The sequence below is a fragment of the Kryptolebias marmoratus genome, linkage group LG2 (genome assembly GCF_001649575.2).
Source record: "Kryptolebias marmoratus isolate JLee-2015 linkage group LG2, ASM164957v2, whole genome shotgun sequence".
NCBI classification, from domain to species: Eukaryota; Metazoa; Chordata; class Actinopteri; order Cyprinodontiformes; family Rivulidae; genus Kryptolebias; species Kryptolebias marmoratus.
The window spans coordinates 10135338-10152951 of NC_051431.1; the positions used below are offsets into that span (position 1 = coordinate 10135338).

The 17614-nt window shown below is 35.7% G+C and overlaps 2 protein-coding genes and 1 pseudogene across 2 annotated transcripts; all 3 read right to left on the minus strand.

Annotated features, from left to right (window-relative positions):
- Positions 1-349: 349 nt before the first annotated feature.
- LOC108240836 (extracellular calcium-sensing receptor-like) lies at positions 350-4192 on the minus strand. Its single transcript, XM_017424630.1, has 6 exons — positions 4044-4192; positions 3606-3900; positions 2668-3459; positions 2270-2497; positions 2006-2129; positions 350-1248 (listed from the first exon to the last, which is right to left on the minus strand). The coding sequence occupies exons 1-6, from the start codon at positions 4175-4177 to the stop codon at positions 350-352; spliced, it is 2472 nt and encodes an 823-aa protein (XP_017280119.1). The 5' UTR covers positions 4178-4192.
- Positions 4193-6604: 2412 nt separating this feature from the next.
- On the minus strand, positions 6605-10710 carry LOC108240880 (annotated as a pseudogene).
- A 2625-nt stretch (positions 10711-13335) lies between these two features.
- On the minus strand, positions 13336-17309 carry LOC112450783 (extracellular calcium-sensing receptor). Its single transcript, XM_037980606.1, is given in 6 exon segments — positions 13336-14249; positions 14872-14995; positions 15151-15378; positions 15505-16296; positions 16464-16758; positions 16906-17309. Coding segments are annotated over 6 exon segments (2622 nt in total). The 5' UTR covers positions 17175-17309.
- Between the last annotated feature and the right edge of the window lie 305 nt (positions 17310-17614).

Sequence of the window (17614 nt, forward strand, 5' to 3'; positions counted from 1 at the left end):
CTTCTGTGTGCACCTTGAGTCCACAAAAAAAAGACACAGAGAGCCTTTTTTATGGTGGGTTTATTCAGTATTCCATACATAAATGTAATCACATCAAAAAAAAATTTAACAAAAACTGACAGAGAAACTTGTAATGAAACTTAGAATAAGCATTAGTTAAAATGAATGAGTATGCAAAAAAAATAAAAAAAGGGAATAAAGTTATTGGTGTCTACTACAAACCTGAGGTAAAGGAAATACATTTTGTCATAAAAATGTATATAGCTTGGGAACATGAACAAAGGAAATAATAAAATGATATCAAATGTTTTTGGAATTACACTGTACTCTCTTTGAAGATAGTCTTAAATCACTCCTTCCCCATAATATGCTTTTTTGTATTTTTTTCTGGTTTCATCAACATGATGTAACATTTTGGGATGAAGATACAAATCAGCAGTCCAAAACTAGAAGCAAGAATGGCAAAGATTTCTACAGCAACACTAAATTTCCCAGGAGAGCTGACATACGCTGGGATAAAAGTGATCCATACTGCACAGAATATCAACATGCTAAAAGTGATAAATTTTGCTTCATTGAAATTATCAGGCAGTTTTCGAGCAAGAAAAGCAAAAATGAAACACAACATGGCAAGAAGTCCAATGTACCCAATTACAGACCAGAAACCTACATCTGAGCCCAGAGCACACTCCAAGATGATTTTATCTTTGTATTCTTTCAAATTCTTCATTGGAAATGGAGGAGAAATGGTTAACCAGAGAATACATATGATGACTTGAATAAAAGTAAAAGTAAGAACACTGAGTCTCTGCTGTGTAGGCCCAAAGAGTTTCATCACTTTGTTCCCTGGAAGCAAAGCTTTGAATGCCATTAAAACCACTATAGTTTTCCCCAGAACACAGGAGATGCAGAGGACAAAGGTGATGCCAAAAGCTGTGTGACGGAGCATACAGGACCACTCAGAGGGACGTCCAATGAAGGTCAGAGAGCAGAGAAAACACAGAGTCAAGGAGAAAAGCAGCAGGAAGCTCAGCTCAGAGTTGTTTGCTCTGACAAGAGGAGTTTTCCTGTATCTGAAGAAAATGAAAGCTACAGCAGCTGTCGTACATGTTCCCAATAAAGAGGCTGTGGTGAGCAATATTCCCATGATTTCTTCATATGATAGAAACTCTGCCTCTTTTGTTACACAGGCATCTCTTCTCTCATTTGACCAGGACTCAAGTGGACATCTCACACAAGTTATAGAATCTGCAAAGTAATGATGGGCTTTAGATTAATTATTTTTCTTAACATGTTCTGTGATGTTTTGCAATGAAAATGATCAAATGACAGACAATGTCTGTCAGTCTAATTCAAACAAAATGTCTGTAACTCAGCCAATTCTACAGATATTAAGCTAAAACCTGGTGGGGTAGTAGGTAGGCTTCATCCATACCAAACATTCAGAGGGCTGCACATTGAGCATCGTCCGTAACACATACTTTAAGCACAACTCATTGTGCTACATATTTGTCTAAAAGTCAATCTTGTTTTTCTGTTAGCAAAATATCTCAGAAACCACTGGACATATTATAATGAAACTCTTACAGAAGTATCATTATCTGTATATCTACAACTGAATAACTTTTTACGTTAGTGCAATTTAAGGTTGCTGCCACAGCAAATTTACATTGGTTTACACAAACAATGGCTATACCTCAGTGCATTTTACAGATATACTTAAAGTTTTGTGTGGCAGTAGAGTGGTTTTGGTTCTTTTATGACAAATAAAAAAGTGGTGATTTATTTTTTGTTTAAAATATTTTTTAAAGCACAACATCTTTGAGTGACTAATGAGATTCCCAGCAAACATCGCAGAATATCATTTAGATACAGTTACTGCTTTTCATTTATGGCAACAAAAACTCTAAATGACGGTAGCTCAAAATGTAATTTAGAAATTAAAAAAACCTGAAATGTGATTATGATAACCTAATTTTCTGGTACACATAAGATATTAACTAACCTGTAATGTTGCTTATTTCTCCCTCTGCACATGTTATGCAGTCATAGCAGCAAACAGATTTTCCTTTCTGGAGAACTTTACGTCTTCCTGGAGGACACTTCTCATTGCAAACTGACACAGGAACCTGCAAGAACAAAAGTAGAATGAACAATAAAGTTTGCTGTTCCTGTTTTTTTCACAACCATTTGTGCATTAAAATCAAATACCATAAATAAAAAAAAACTTTTTTTTTTTCTTAAAATAATGCAATTCAGTCAATTTTACCTGCTTTGAACTCTGTGCCCAAATAAGAGAATTAGGTTGCAGATTTAGCTGTTTGTCTTCAGGCAGCGATAAATCATAAAGACCAACAGAGACAAAGTCCACAATATCATTGTCTCTTGGCTGCCAGTTTATGATCTCATACTTTGCTGCTGGATCTCCATTTTCATTGACGTAAACCTCATCTCCTTCTTTTGTCTTGAAGTGGATTTTTTGAATATGCTGCAAAATCTAAAACATGAAGTATTTAAAATGTAGGTGTATTCTGACAATTCAAAATTCAAGAATATTGCAGTTTGTAACTTTATTTAATTTTACATTTTAAAATAGTATACAACAGCTTTTTTTAAAAAAAATTCTTTAAATGTAAATTATATTCTTAAAGTTGTTATTCAGCTCACCACAAATGGAGCCAGTTGCACACTGCTGTTGCAGGTTTTATTACACTTCAGAATCCTGTGCATAGCATGGGCCACAGCATACACTCCTTTGTAAATATTGTTAAAAATGGGCATGAGTGACATGTCTGTGAAGCTGTTTTCCACTCCAGTCAGATCCTCATGTCCAGTACATTCTGGCTGAATCTCTTCTAATTGTGACTGCTTAAACTTACAGCTGAATAAAGCCTCATAGAACTCTGTAAACAAGTTATTATTGGATGAAATGAGTGGCTTTACATTCAGCATGAACTCTTTAAGACCACTGATATATGCTTTAGGGATAAAAAGGCCAATAGCTCCATCCAGAATGTGACTTTTATCCATTGATGCAACTTGAGAATCAAAGATCCATGATTCACTGCCGACCCACTGATACCCTGTCAAATTGTGAAGGGATAATACATATGTAAGCATTTCCATTTCCCTGGGAGAGAGAAAAGCAACAATCACTTTTGAAGTTGAAGCCTTGATAATGTCAACAATTTTTTGCATTTTTTCTGTTGAGTCTGTTCTAAAGAAAGAAACAGAATATTCCAGACAGATGCTCAGTTGCTCTGCAGTTTCTGTGAATGTTGCCATGCCATTGTTGCCATAATCATCATTGGTTCTAACAGCTCCAACCCAAGTCCATCCAAAGTGTTTGACTAAGTACCCCAGAGCTCGGCTCTGATAGTAGTCACTGGGTATTGTTCTGAGAAAAGATGGGTATTTGGATTTATCACTGAGACAAGCACATGTAGCAAAGTGGCTGATCTGGAAAAACAATAATTTTCATTAACGTATCCTCAATCTATGTTAGTAGATTAGGTTGTATAAAATAAAACAGTCATAAAATCAAATATTTTCCTACTATATGAAAAAAAGAAAAACATTGTTTAAGTTCAATGATGTCTACTCACCAAGGGGATATGAAAGGGTCCAAGAACAGTATCCATGGCTTTACAAGGAGAGGAGGAGCCCTCTCCCATTATAGCCTGCACTTTAGCAGGTCTAGTACATGGCTCCTCTGAGTTTAAACATATATCGTCAGCATTGTTTGAGGCAAGTGCAACTTTTATGCTTTTGGCAATGGATCTACAAGTGTCATAAATATGATATCCCAGAGAAATACCTGGAAGTAGGTCTGTACTGTTATTAATTTCCTCAATGGCAAAACTCATGGCTTGAGCAAACTGGAACTCTCTGAAATTCAAACTTGATTCAGACCATAATAAAAGTTGTAGTAAAAACGTTTCTCTGGTTATACAGATAATATATTGTAAATAAAACAATCAATAACATTCATAACAAATTTACAAACAAACAACAAATAATATATTTTGCATTATATCATTTACCTGATACATTCCAGTGGCAGAGGTTTTTGTGTGTAAGTGTTCTCTATGTTCTTCCAACTGCTGTGAAAGTAGAAGTTTCCCCCCAATATAATGTCTCCACCTTTTGATAGTGGAGGGATCTCAAGATCTTCCATTTGTCTACACACTGTATCCTCTGACTGAGAGAAAGACACTAACAGTAAAAGCTGTAAAAGTGCACAAATCTGGTCTGGTCACTTCTGTGTGGACATTATGGCATCTAAAAAAACTAAAATACCTGGATGCATGTCTCAGAATGTTCATTCAAGTTAGACTTCAACTTGTATTTATGAATTCATATTCTGCTTCTAATTTTTTTAAAAGAGTGATGTCTTACGGAAAATATCAGGTGGGGCAGGAGGAGGGACATGTCAACAGACTACAGTCTTGTTTTAAGTATCACTTTCATGTTACAGTATGAATTGTGGCAAGAATATTTGCTCAATGTGTAATGGAACCATACACTGATAAAATTCATGTCAATGTTACATGGGATGGTGAATTAAAATATTTTCCAAGACCATTTTCTGAAAGCCAACAATTTACACAATATTGTTAATTTTAACAGAAGCTCCATTTTGTTTCAAACCATGTTATTTACGTCCATGTTTTTTTTTTTTTGTTTGTTTTGTTTTATCTTGTTGTTATGTTTTTTTTCCGTACTTTTTTTTGATCTATTATCATAACTTTTTGGACATAATATAAAAAAGGAAATGATAAATTGTTGTGCATATGTTCTTTTAAGAAAACATAAAAGATAAAAATAAACTTTTAATTAATGTATTATATGAATTGTTTGCATATTTTTATTAACATGACACCAGTATAAAGCATCTAATGATTACCTGTATGTTTGTGAAAGGCAGTAAAGTCTTCCTAAATATTACTTTTACACCTGATCTTTTTCGGACACATTCTATTTATGCTAAATATAACGAAAAGCCAAAGGTCTTTTTTGATCAATATAAATATCCAGTCTATAATGAAAAGAGTCTAAATAAACTAGCACAACAAAACAACCAGCAGTGACAGTTTTTATCTGTGTTTTACCCCACTAATCAGGCTTTCATTCTGCACTCACAGGTACGAAACATAGTTTCCACATGTTACCTGTCTGATTTTGAAACTTTTATTTAACCAGGTAAACCCCGTTGAGATCAAGATCTCATTTTCAAGAGGGACCTGGGCAAGTTTTCAACATGTTCTTGTGATCCCATGTAGTCACATTTTGTGATACTGCAAAACTCTGCATCGTTTGAGTTGTGTTAGCTTACGGCATTAATATCCAGACCTCTATAACTATTTAATACACAAAGTGTTGCATTATACAAGAGAAAAACAGTAAATTTACAAGGCACTTGAGGCATATAACCAGTAGACTCAAAAGTAGACTTCCATGTCATAGCTAAGATGAGGTGTTTGTAGTCAAAATAAAATTGGGGTTTGTGAATTATCTTCTTTTTAAAATCTTCCCCTAATTGATGATAGTGTAGGTGTCAATATGCTGTCCTCTTCAGACCTTTTTCAGTATGTCTAGCAGTTGGTGAAGGGGTGTGTGCCTTTCTACGGTGTGTTGCCATGACTCTCTGATTGGACTATGATAAAACACACTGCTTGTATGGCATCATCAAAGCAGTTCACCTCTTGAAGCGGTAACCGTGCCTCAAATGTCCTCTGTTACTGATAATATTGCTGAATAAGCTAATAACTTTGTAGTCTGAGTTGCTGCCTTAAAGCTAGATGACCCTCTCTTTCCAGTTCAAGCTAAGGATATTGGATTCTAAAAATTTTGCTTGAATGTCATTTATCAATCGCTGTACACAGGAGGGTGCTGGAAAACTACTGACTGGATACAGAGTGTGAATTATTTGTGCTTAAATTTCCTAAGTCTTGTTTAAAGCCATTCAAAAAGGTTTCTGAGGGAATTTGTGCCATTTCATTCTGTCGGGCATTTTATGCAATAAAGTTGGAGGAGAAGGTCACACTATTCATTTAAACCAGATGTTTTAAAGCAAGAACACATCTAAAACATGCAGAGAGCAGCCCACGAGGACTGGAGTTTGACACGGGTGGTGCAGAGAAAGACTTTTTCAAATTAGGTTTATTCCAGTATAGATTTCCATTAAATAAATGTTATCACACCACCAAAATATGACAGTGAGAAAGGCATTAAAAATAATTTAAAAATTACTAATTTAATTTACTTTCCAAATCATGGTGTATTTAGTTATTTCAGATGATACCAAAATAAGGCTGGAACTAGCAGGAAATATTCTAAAGAAAGCAAAAAACAATCTATCATATAAACATTTGTCACATTGTCTACTTCAGAAAACATAACATTTATATAAATCAAACAAATTCAGAGTCAGAAAGTTCCATTTTCTGCTAAATATATAAAGTGAAGCAAATAAAATTGTTTATTGTGATAAGAAAGTAAAATGAAATTTGTAAAAGGTAGTTAAGACAAATCAACATGTTAAAACTACAATTACATTCAGAATTCTTTTAGTATCACATTGTTTTTTATTATCATTTTTTAATCACCCCTTTCCCATCATATGCTTTTTTGTATTTTTTTCAGGTTTCATCAACATGATGTAACATTTTGGGATGAAAATACAAATCAACAGTCCAAAACTAGAAGCAAGAATGGCAAAGATTTCTACAGCAACACTAAATTTTCCAGGAGAGCTGACATATGCTGGGATAAAAGTGATCCATACTGCACAGAATATCAGCATGCTAAAAGTGATAAACTTTGCTTCATTGAAATTATCAGGCAGTTTCCGAGCCAGAAAAGCAAAAATAAAACACAACAGGGCAAGAAGTCCAATGTAGCCAAGCACAGACCAGAAGCCTACAGCTGAGCCCAGAGCACACTCCAAGATGATTTTATCTTTGAATACTTTCAAGTTCTTGGATGGAAAAGGAGGAGAAACTGTCAACCAGATAACACATATGATAACCTGGATAAAAGTTAAACCTAGAACACTGAGTCTCTGCTGTGTCGGCCCAAACAGTTTCATCATATTATTGCCTGGAAGTGTAGCTTTAAACGCCATTAAAACCACCATAGTTTTCCCCAGAACACAGGAGATGCAGAGGACAAAGGTGATGCCAAAAGCTGTGTGACGGAGCATACAGGACCACTCAGAGGGACGTCCAATGAAGGTCAGAGAGCAGAGAAAACACAGAGTCAAGGAGAAAAGCAGCAGGAAGCTCAGCTCAGAGTTGTTTGCTCTGACAAGAGGAGTTTTCCTGTATCTGAAGAAAATGACAGCTACAGCAGCAGTCGTACATGTTCCCAATAAAGAGGCTGTGGTAAGCAATTTTCCCATGATTTCTTCATATGATAGAAACTCTGCTTCTTTTGTTATACAGGCATCTCTTCTCTCATTTGACCAAGATTCAGTAGAACATCTTACACAGGTGACAGAATCTGCAAAGCAATGACGAACTTTAGATTAGTAAATTTTTTTGGTTTGTGTTTTACCTTTAAAATTACCAGACGTCAGACTGAGTCCCAGCTTATGAATTTTTTATCATCAGTAAATTTACATTAGGATTAATAGGTAATGTTTTCACTGAGACTGACTTCCAGGTGCCTCATCAGAACACATTCAGATTAGACTTTTAGCTGAAATGTCTGCAAACCTGCAGACATTAAATATGACATACTGCGAAATGTAATGCTTGAATGTTTTGTGTTTAGTTTGCTTTTTTGACTTTATTCCACTCATAAATTTGTTTAAAATTTAGTTTTGTTGTCTGTTATCTAATTTATCTGTTCAGCTGTGCACTTTGTTTAAGTAACACCACCTGGGAAATGGTTGAATGGATTTCCTGTGACTAAATTACTAAAACTATCATGGAAATCTTGTCAGTTTAAATTACTACATACTTGCAGATTGATTAAAAGTATGTTTATTTTGTTCTTGTTTTTCTTGACAATTGAATTGGTGTTGTCTTATTTGTTTTTAAAATAACTTTTGGTATTTTTTTTTGTATTTTGCATGTTTTAAAATGCACAATTTCTTTGAGTAAATAATAGCATACCCAAAAAACATTCATATCAACTACAAAATTGCTATACCTTAAAAATGTCTGTACCTTAAAAATTTAAAGCTGCAGAACTAGTTTGGTGTGGTAGAAAAAGGGTTCTTTCATGACAATGAATAGGTGTTGATTTATTTTTTCTTTAAAAATAACTTACATTATTCAAGTTTTTTACTTGCCTGTTATAAAATGCACAACATCTGAGTGACTGATGAAATACCCACTGAATGTTCATATTGATCACAATAATTTAGATCCAGTTCCTGTTTCACTTGTTTATGACTACAAAAACTCAAAATGATAAAGCTTCAAAATTTACTTTGGAAATGTAAAAAAACTCATTCATCATGAAAACCTAATTTTCTGGTACACAAAATATTTATCAAATAATAACTAACCTGTGTTGTTGCTTATTTCTCCCTCTGGACATCTTATACAGTCATAGCAGCAAACAGGTTTTCCTTTCTGGAGAACTTTGTGTGTTCCTGGAGGACACTTCTCACTGCAGACTGACACAGGAACCTACATGAACAGGAAGAGAATGAACAAGTCTGTCTGTCTATTTTACAGCTCAAATACCATAAAAAATCCCATTGAATTTTGAAACAGGATTGTACCTGTTTTGAACTCTGTGCCCAAATGAAAGACTTATTTTGTATATTCAGCTGTTTGTCTTCAGGTAACGATGCATCATAAAGACCCACAGACATAAAGTCCACAATGCCATTTTTCCTTGGCTGCCAGTTAATAATCTCATATTTTGCTGCTGGATCTCCATTTTCATTAAAGTAAACCTCCTCTCCATCTTTTGTCTTGAAGTGAATTTTGCTAATGTGCTGCAAAATCTCAAACAATAAGTAATTATTATTTTGGGGTATTATAAGCATCTAATGGTTTAAGAATATATAAATTGGAACATTTCCTATTTGTACAATTTAAAAAGTATGTAATTGCCCCTATTGTTGGATTTTAAATGTAAATTTCATTGTTAATGTTAAAATTACACTCACTGTTATTGGTTCAAGATGCACACTACTGTTGCAGGTTTTATTACACTCCAAAATAGTGTGCAGAGCATGGGCCACTGCATACACTCCTTTGTAAATATTGTTGAAAATGGGCATGAGTGACATGTCAGTGAAGCTGTTTTGCACTCCAGTCAGATATTCATATCCAGTACATTCTGTCTGAATCTCCTCTGATTTTGACTGTGTGAACGTACAGCTGAATAATGCTTCCCAGAATTTCGTAAACAAGTCATTATTTGATGAATTCAGTGGCTTCACATCCAGCATGAACTCTTTAAGACCACTAACATGTGCTTTTGGGATAGAAAGGCCAATAGCTCCATCAAGGATATGATTTTTATTCATTGCTGCAATTTGAGAATCAAATATCCAGGATTCACTGCCGACCCACTGGTACCCTGTCACGTTGTAGTTGGACAACTCATTTATAAGCACTTCCATGTCAGGGGGTGAAAGAAAAGCAACAATAACTTTTGAAGTAGAAGTTTTGATAATGTCAACTATCTTTTGTAACTTTTGAGTTGAATCAGTTCTAAAGAAAGAAACAGAATATTCCAGACAGATGCCCAGCTGCTGTGCAGATTCTGTAAATATTGCCATGCCATTGTTGCCATAATCATCATTGGTTCTAACAGCTCCAACCCAAGTCCATCCAAAGTGTTTGATCAACTGGGCCAGAGCTCTGCTCTGATAGTAGTCACTGGGTACTGTTCTTAGAAACGATGGGTACTTGGATTTATCACTGAGACAAGCACATGTAGCAAAGTGGCTAATCTGAAAAAAAAACAGGAAATACAAAATGGATATCTGTAAATAAAAAGTTAAAATTCTAAAAGAAATTAAACATGGTAAAGAAAAAACATTCACAAACTCAAATCCACTTTTAAGAATTGATTTATTTTATACACATTTAAGTTTAACAGATTCTACTCACTTGTGGGATATGAAACGGTCCAAGAATAGTGGCTATTGCTGTGCTGGATGAGGAAGAGTTTTCTCCTAATATGGCCTGCACTTTTACAGGTCTGGTGCATGGCTCCTTAGACGTTAAGGACACATTGTCATTTCCATTGTTTAAAGCAAGTGCAACTTTTATGCTTCGGATAACGGAACCACAAGTATCATAAATATGATATCCCAGAAAAATGTCTGGAAGTAAGTCTGTACGGTTGTTAATTTCCTCAATGGCAAAACGCATGGCTTGAGCAAACTGGAAGTCTCTGAAACTCAAACTTCATGCAGAGAAATATATATTGTTGTAAAAAAAAAACTTTGCTTCTGATATATAAGTATTTACAGTATATATGACAACAATCCATTGCATTTATAACATAAACACACAAAAACAAGACAAGATGTTCGGTAGAGTTCTACAGTATACCTTACCTGATACATTCCAGTGGCATGGGTTTTTGTCTGTAAGTATTCTGTTTGTTCTTCCAGCTGAGGTGAAAATAGAAGATGCCCCCCAACATAATGTCTCCCTCCTTGGAAAGCTGAGGGATTTCAGCATCTCCTCTCTGTCTGCACAATGATTCCACAGGCTGTGGAATAAACATCAACAACAGCAGCAGTGAAGGTGCACAAACCTGCTCTGACCACCTCTGTGTGGACATTATGTCATTTGATTAAGCAGAAATCACATGGCTGCATTTCATGAACAAATAATGCAAGTACAAACTTGAGCTGATATTTATAAATACACAATCAGCTATTAGAAAAATGAGTCATGTCTCTGTAGATCTGCAAGGTGGGGCAGGAGGAGGTGCATGTAGACAATTTACAGTCTTGTTTTGAGTATTGCTTTTGTGTGTGAAATTTGGCAAAAATATTTGCTCATGCAAATATAGAATATCTTTGCAATATATTTGCAATATCCTACATGTGAAGATATTTTATCAGTGTTAGGTGCAATAGTAAATTAAAATATTTTCCAAGACTATTCTAAAAGTTGAATAGTACTCTAAGTACACATAAAAAATACTACAAATAAATTCTGTTCATTAGAAACTCTGGTTTCAAACCATATAGTATCTTACTCCTTTTTTTTCACAATTTTTGATGTACCCAATTGTTTGTTTTTTGGACAGAATATAAAAAAGGAATATGCTGATGTAGATTTTCAGTCATCCAGCATTAAGACTGATACCAAGTCATGTTCACTCTCTTCAACACTTTTATTTATGTGAACAAAGTGGCCCATTTGTGAGCCAGGCAAAAAAGGATTCTAACAAGCCTCTATTGTGAAGAGAGTTTTGGTGGTTTGAGATGTCAAAGCTATTGGAGAAGGCCAAACAGGAATATGTTGTGATCCAGAATGTCATTCTGACACCTTTGATTCCTCCTCCCTCTGGCTCATCTCACCTCCCAAATGTGAAGCTTGAACTAATTTCTGCTTCCCTGAGTAGGAAATGCTATAGTGCTCCCACATAGCTCATCACTACACCTCACCCTAGTTTCACGTCCAAGCAGCCACAGCCTGTGGACTCCACCCATCAATTTTGTCCAGAGTCTCATACATACCGATCCATTCTGCTCTGCACAAGAGGCTCCCTGTGCTGCTCCAGACCACCGTTTCTTTAGCCAAGATCCACATCGAAGTCGCTGAGCCTTTATTTACCACAGCCGAGTTCCACTCAACTCAGACAGATAGCAGCCATCAAAGCTGAGTTCCTTTCTGTGTCTCCAAGCTGGGACAGGCTGCAGACCACAGTAACCAAGCTCCAGTTGAGCCTCATACCTTCTCAACCAAAACCAAACTCTGCAATGCAGCAAACTAGCCTCCTGCCGAGCGTCACTAAGTCACCATCACACAAACCAAGGTCAACACAACATCAATTTGAGCTGGGTTTCACCCCTACATCATCCCAGCTAGTCTTGTGTCCAGTCTACAACAGAGTTTGGGTAAACGCCTTTCTGCGAGGTCCCACATCTAAGGATGTCCAGAGAAACAAATCCATTTTCAGTTCCTGTTCTTGAAATTGAATGGGTTCAGGGGGGTACCTCAGACACCTTCCAGATTTGAGAAAATCTAAAGGCACTTCTTCTCTAGTTGCTGATTTAATGAGATCCCACGATGCAATTCTGAAGGTTTCCAGCTGGTTACTTTTCCACTCGTTTACATTCCAGTCGTCAAAGGGCTTCATTCGATTGTCTGTACTTCTTGCCTACACCAGCCATTGAGGGTTCCCACCCAAGCATCTCTTTGTCTGTCATCAATCCTGTCATTATGTTTTGTGCTCTTTTAGTCTATATATCGGAAAGTTCCTGCTCCCTGCTTTTTAGGATATCAAGAGCCAGTCCTTTGGAATTGGGGTATTGTCATAATGCTGGATTTTTGGTTTGTGGTTTTACTATCTGTTTTTTGGTTATTTTCTTGTTGTTAATTTTTTGTGTTGTGCATGTTTTCCGTTCACCTAATTACTGTTTTTTGTTCTCCATTCCTTTCCCTGACCATTGTCTCCTTCAGTTTTTCTGCTCTAGCTTATTGCATAGCTGCCCCTCATCTGTTCTTTAGTCCAGCTGTTCACACTCAGTAAACACCTCTTCCAGCATACTCAGTCATTTCATCTCATTATTATAGCCCACTGTTACCTGCCACTGTTTCCGAATTGCTATTTTATTCATGTTTGCCTATTCCTTGTGCACTCATGTGTAGTTTATTTTGCTGCTTCATTAGCAATGTTACTGTAAGAATTAATAGTTTTCTTTTTTTTTACCTAATCATTTTAGTCTGCAACATTAGTCCACAAAACAAATTATGACACTGAAGGCCTTTTTCACAATAAGTTTATTCAAACAATTTTTTTTATTAAAACATTGTTATAACATCACAAGAACTGACAATAACAAGGTCTATGAAAGTAATTTAACAATACATTTTTTTAATCATGTTTTTTAGGTAATTTTAGATGTTACAGAAACTAAAACGAGCTACCCACTTGAAGTGAGCAAAGAAGAACATAAAGTCTCGGTAATATTTTACTTTATGTGAGTTTCAGAAAATATGCACACACAACCCATGTGAATTTAAGAAAAAAAAAATTAAAAAGTGCTTGTTTTCCAGTACACCCTCGCTGTAAAGCAGATGATTTTTTTCACTAAACTTTACTGACTATAAATACCAAATTACCAAATGAAAACTCTAGTAACATATAATTTCATTAGTATCACATTGAACTATTTTTTCATAATGATTTTAGTCACCCCTTCCCCATCATATTCTTTTTTGTATTTTTTTCAGGTTTCATCAACATGATGTAACATTTTGGGATGAAGATACAAATCAGCAGTCCAAAACTAGAAGCAAGAATGGCAAAGATTTCTACAGCAACACTAAATTTTCCTGGAGAGCTGACATATGCTGGGATAAAAGTGAGCCATACTGCACAGAATATCAGCATGCTAAAGGTGATAAATTTTGCTTCATTGAAATTATCAGGCAGTTTCCGAGCCAGAAAAGCAAAAATGAAACACAATAGGGCAAGAAGTCCAATGTACCCAAGCACAGACCAGAAACCTACAGCTGAGCCCAGAGCACACTCCAAGATGATTTTATCTTTGAATTCCTTAAAGTTCTTTGAAGGAAAAGGAGGAGAAATTGTCAGCCAGATAACACATATGATAACTTGTATAAAAGTTAAACCCAGAACACTGAGTCTCATCTGTGTTGGCCCAAACAGTTTCATCATATTATTGCCTGGAAGTGTAGCTTTAAACGCCATTAAAACCACCATAGTTTTCCCCAAAACACAGGAGATGCAGAGAACAAAGGTGATGCCAAAAGCTGTGTGACGGAGCATACAGGACCACTCAGAGGGACGTCCAATGAAGGTCAGAGAGCAGAGAAAACACAGAGTCAGGGAGAAAAGCAGCAGGAAGCTCAGCTCAGAGTTGTTTGCTCTGACAAGAGGAGTTTTCCTGTATCTGAAGAAAATGAGAGCCACAGCAGCAGTCAGACATGTTCCAAATAAAGAGGCTGTGGTGAGCAGTATTCCCATAATTTCTTCATATGACAAAAACTCTGCCTCTTTTGTTACACAGGCATCTCTTCTCTTATTTGACCAGGATTCAGGTGGGCATCTCAGACATGTGACAGAATCTGCAAATCAATGATGAACTTTAAATTAGTAAGATTTCTGGCTGTACTTGACTTTCAAAATTACCAAATGTCAGACTGGGTCATTGCATTTCAAACCATATGTTCTAGTCTGATTATTTGAATTAACACATACACAGCAGAGGTGTAACAGTGCACAAAAGTAAATGAAAACCCTAAACCCAAACCCCCTTCCCAAAAAACAGAATATATATAATTTGATTTGTGAATATTCATAACTAGCAAACTTTAACATATCATGTCAAAAAAGTGTTGCACAAACTGCCATTTTTGACTTTTAATATACCTTAACTTTATTTGTATAAAATAGGTGTTAGTAACACACCCTGAAACTTGCTAAATTGGGTACAAATATTTTTCATAATTTATTTTATCATTTAGGCTTTTGATTTTTTAATAAACATGAGCAGCCTTGTTTATGGACAGATGAAAGACAGAATATCACTGATTCAATTCTTGCTTTTAAGGTATGACTACAAAACTTTTCAATGAGAGCTCAAAACACCCATGCTCGGATCTATACAATCATACAAATCTAATTTTATAAAACTGAATATGTTTCAGCTAAAAAAAACTGAAAAGTATCTATTAAAAGTTTTATAACCTGTAATGTTGCTCATTTCTCCCTCTCCACATGTTATGCAGTCATAGCAGCAAACAGGTATTCCTTTCTGAAGAACTTTTCGTGTTCCTGGAGGACACTTCTCTCTGCAAACTGACACAGGCACCTGCAAGGACAAAACCAGCACACAGAAAATATTATATTCTGCTGTAAAGAGTGATTTTCTTTTCTAACTTTGGTGTATTAAAGCCAAATGTCATTTAAAGATAGATTTTTTTTTCTAACATAAAAAATGCTAATATTAAATACAGTAGATTTTACCTCTATTGAATTCTGTGCCCAAATGAAAGTTTTATTTAGCAAATTTAGCTGTCTATCTGCAGGTAACGATGCATCATAAACACCCACTGTAGCAAAGCCAATAATGCCATTTTCTTCTGGTTGCCAGTTAATAATCTCATATTTTGCTGCTGGATCTCCATTTTCATTAAAATAAACCTCTTCACCTTCCTTTGTTTTAAAACGAATTTGTCGAATGTGTTGTAAAATCTAAGACAGTGCAAGGATTAACTAAATTTATTATAAATAGCTTGCAGTTCAGCAATATAGCAATTGGCAATATTTTTTTACATTTTTTTGCAATTTGCTTTTATGTGTCTACATGTAATAACTCACCGTGAACGGATCAAGCTGCACACTGTTGTTACATGTTTTATTACACTTAAGAATACTGTGCAGTGCATGGGCCACAGCATACACACCTTTGTAAACATTATTAATTATGGGCATGAGTGACATGTCAGTGAAGCTGTGTTCCACTCCAGTCAGATCTTCATGTCCAGTACATTCTGTCTGAATCTTTTCTGATTGTGACTGCTTAAACTTACAGCTGAATAATGCTTCCCAGAATTCTGTAAACAAGTCATGATTTAACAGATTCAGTGGCTTCACATCCAGCATGAACTCTTTAAGACCACTAACATGTGCTTTTGGGATAGAAAGCCCTATAGCTCCATCCAGGATGTGATTTTTATCTACTGCTGCAATTTGAGAATCAAAGATCCAGGACTCACTGCCGACCCACTGATACCCTGTCAAGTTGTGATTTGACAGCGCAGGTATAAGAACTTCCATGTCACGAGGAGAGAGAAAAGCAACAATAACCTTTGAAGTTGAAGCTTTGATAATGTCAATTATCTTTTGTAATTTTTCAGTTGAATCTGTTCTAAAGAAGGAAACAGAATATTCCAGACAGATCCCCAACTGCTGTGCAGTTTCTGTGAATGTTGCCATGCCATTGTTGCCATAATCATCATTGGTTCTAATGGCTCCAACCCAAGTCCATTTAAAGTGTTTGACCAACTGGGCTAGAGCTCGGCTCTGATAGTAGTCACTGGGTATGGTTCTGAGAAAGGATGGGTATTTGCCTTTATCACTGAGACAAGCACATGTAGCAAAGTGGCTGATCTGGAAAAAACAAAAAGTTCTTTATATCTGAAACAAATCTTAAAACTATGTTATATAAAAATATTATGAAATACAAGACAATTACATAGTAAAATTTGTTTCTACCAGGCGCAAAACTATTGAATATTTATTGTTTGTAAACATATAGTACAACACATTGTACTTACCAGTGGGATCTGAAATGGTCCGATAACCGTAGCTATTGCTGTACAAGGAGAAGAGGAGCCTTCTCCTACTATGGCCTGTACTTTAACGGGTCTGTTACATGGTTCCTCAGAGGTTGAAGACACATTGTCAGCATTGTTTAAGGCAAGGGCAACTTTTATGCTTCTGGCAATGGACCTACAAGTGTCATAGATATTATATCCAAGAGAAATGCCTGGAAGTAGGTCTGTACTGTTATTTATCTCCTCAATGGCAAAACGCATTGCTTGAGCAAACTGGAAATCTCTGAAACTCAAACTTAATTCAGACAAATATAATTAGGTGCTATAAAAACTTTATTCTGGGTACACATATAATTATGCTCTAAATAAATCAGATGTTTTTTAACCAATAATACACAAAATTGAGTACAGATGAATAAAATATTCATGTAGTGTATTTTACCTCATACATTCCAGTGGCAGAGGATTTTGTGTGTAAGTTTCCTGTCTGTTCTTCCAACTGCTGTGAAAGTAGAAGATTCCTCCCAACACGATGTCCCCATTCTTAGACAGCTGAGGGATTTCAGGGTTTCCTATCTGTCTGCACAATGAATCCTCAGACTGGGAAAAAGACATCAACAGGAACAGCTGTAAAAGTGCACAAACCTGCTCTGGCCATCTCTGTGTGGACTTCATTCTCTTTAAAAACACACCGTTGCATCTCATGAACATTTATACAACACAAATACTTGAAATGGTAGTTACGAAGATTGAATCAGCTTGTACATTACTTTAATAGAGTTACGTCTCTATGGAACTATGAGGTAGGGCAGGAGGAGGGACCTGTTAAGTCTTGTTTTGAGTATTACTTTTGTATGGGAAATGTCGCAGGAATATTTTACTGTGTGAAGCTGAACCAATGCCCTTATTTCTCATGTCAATGTAAGATGAGACGGTAAAGTAATTTATTTCACAAGCTTATTTTTTTAAGGTCAAATAATACTTGCTCACTAGTGGGTTTACTACAGAAAACAATGATGTTTTACCAGTCTCCTTTCCACCTGAAACAACCTGCCTGACATTGGTTGTCCATTTTTTTTTTTTTTTTTCAATCGGACTGATATCCAAGCAGAATTACTTCCGAAAAGATTTTTCCCCAACTAGAATGTATT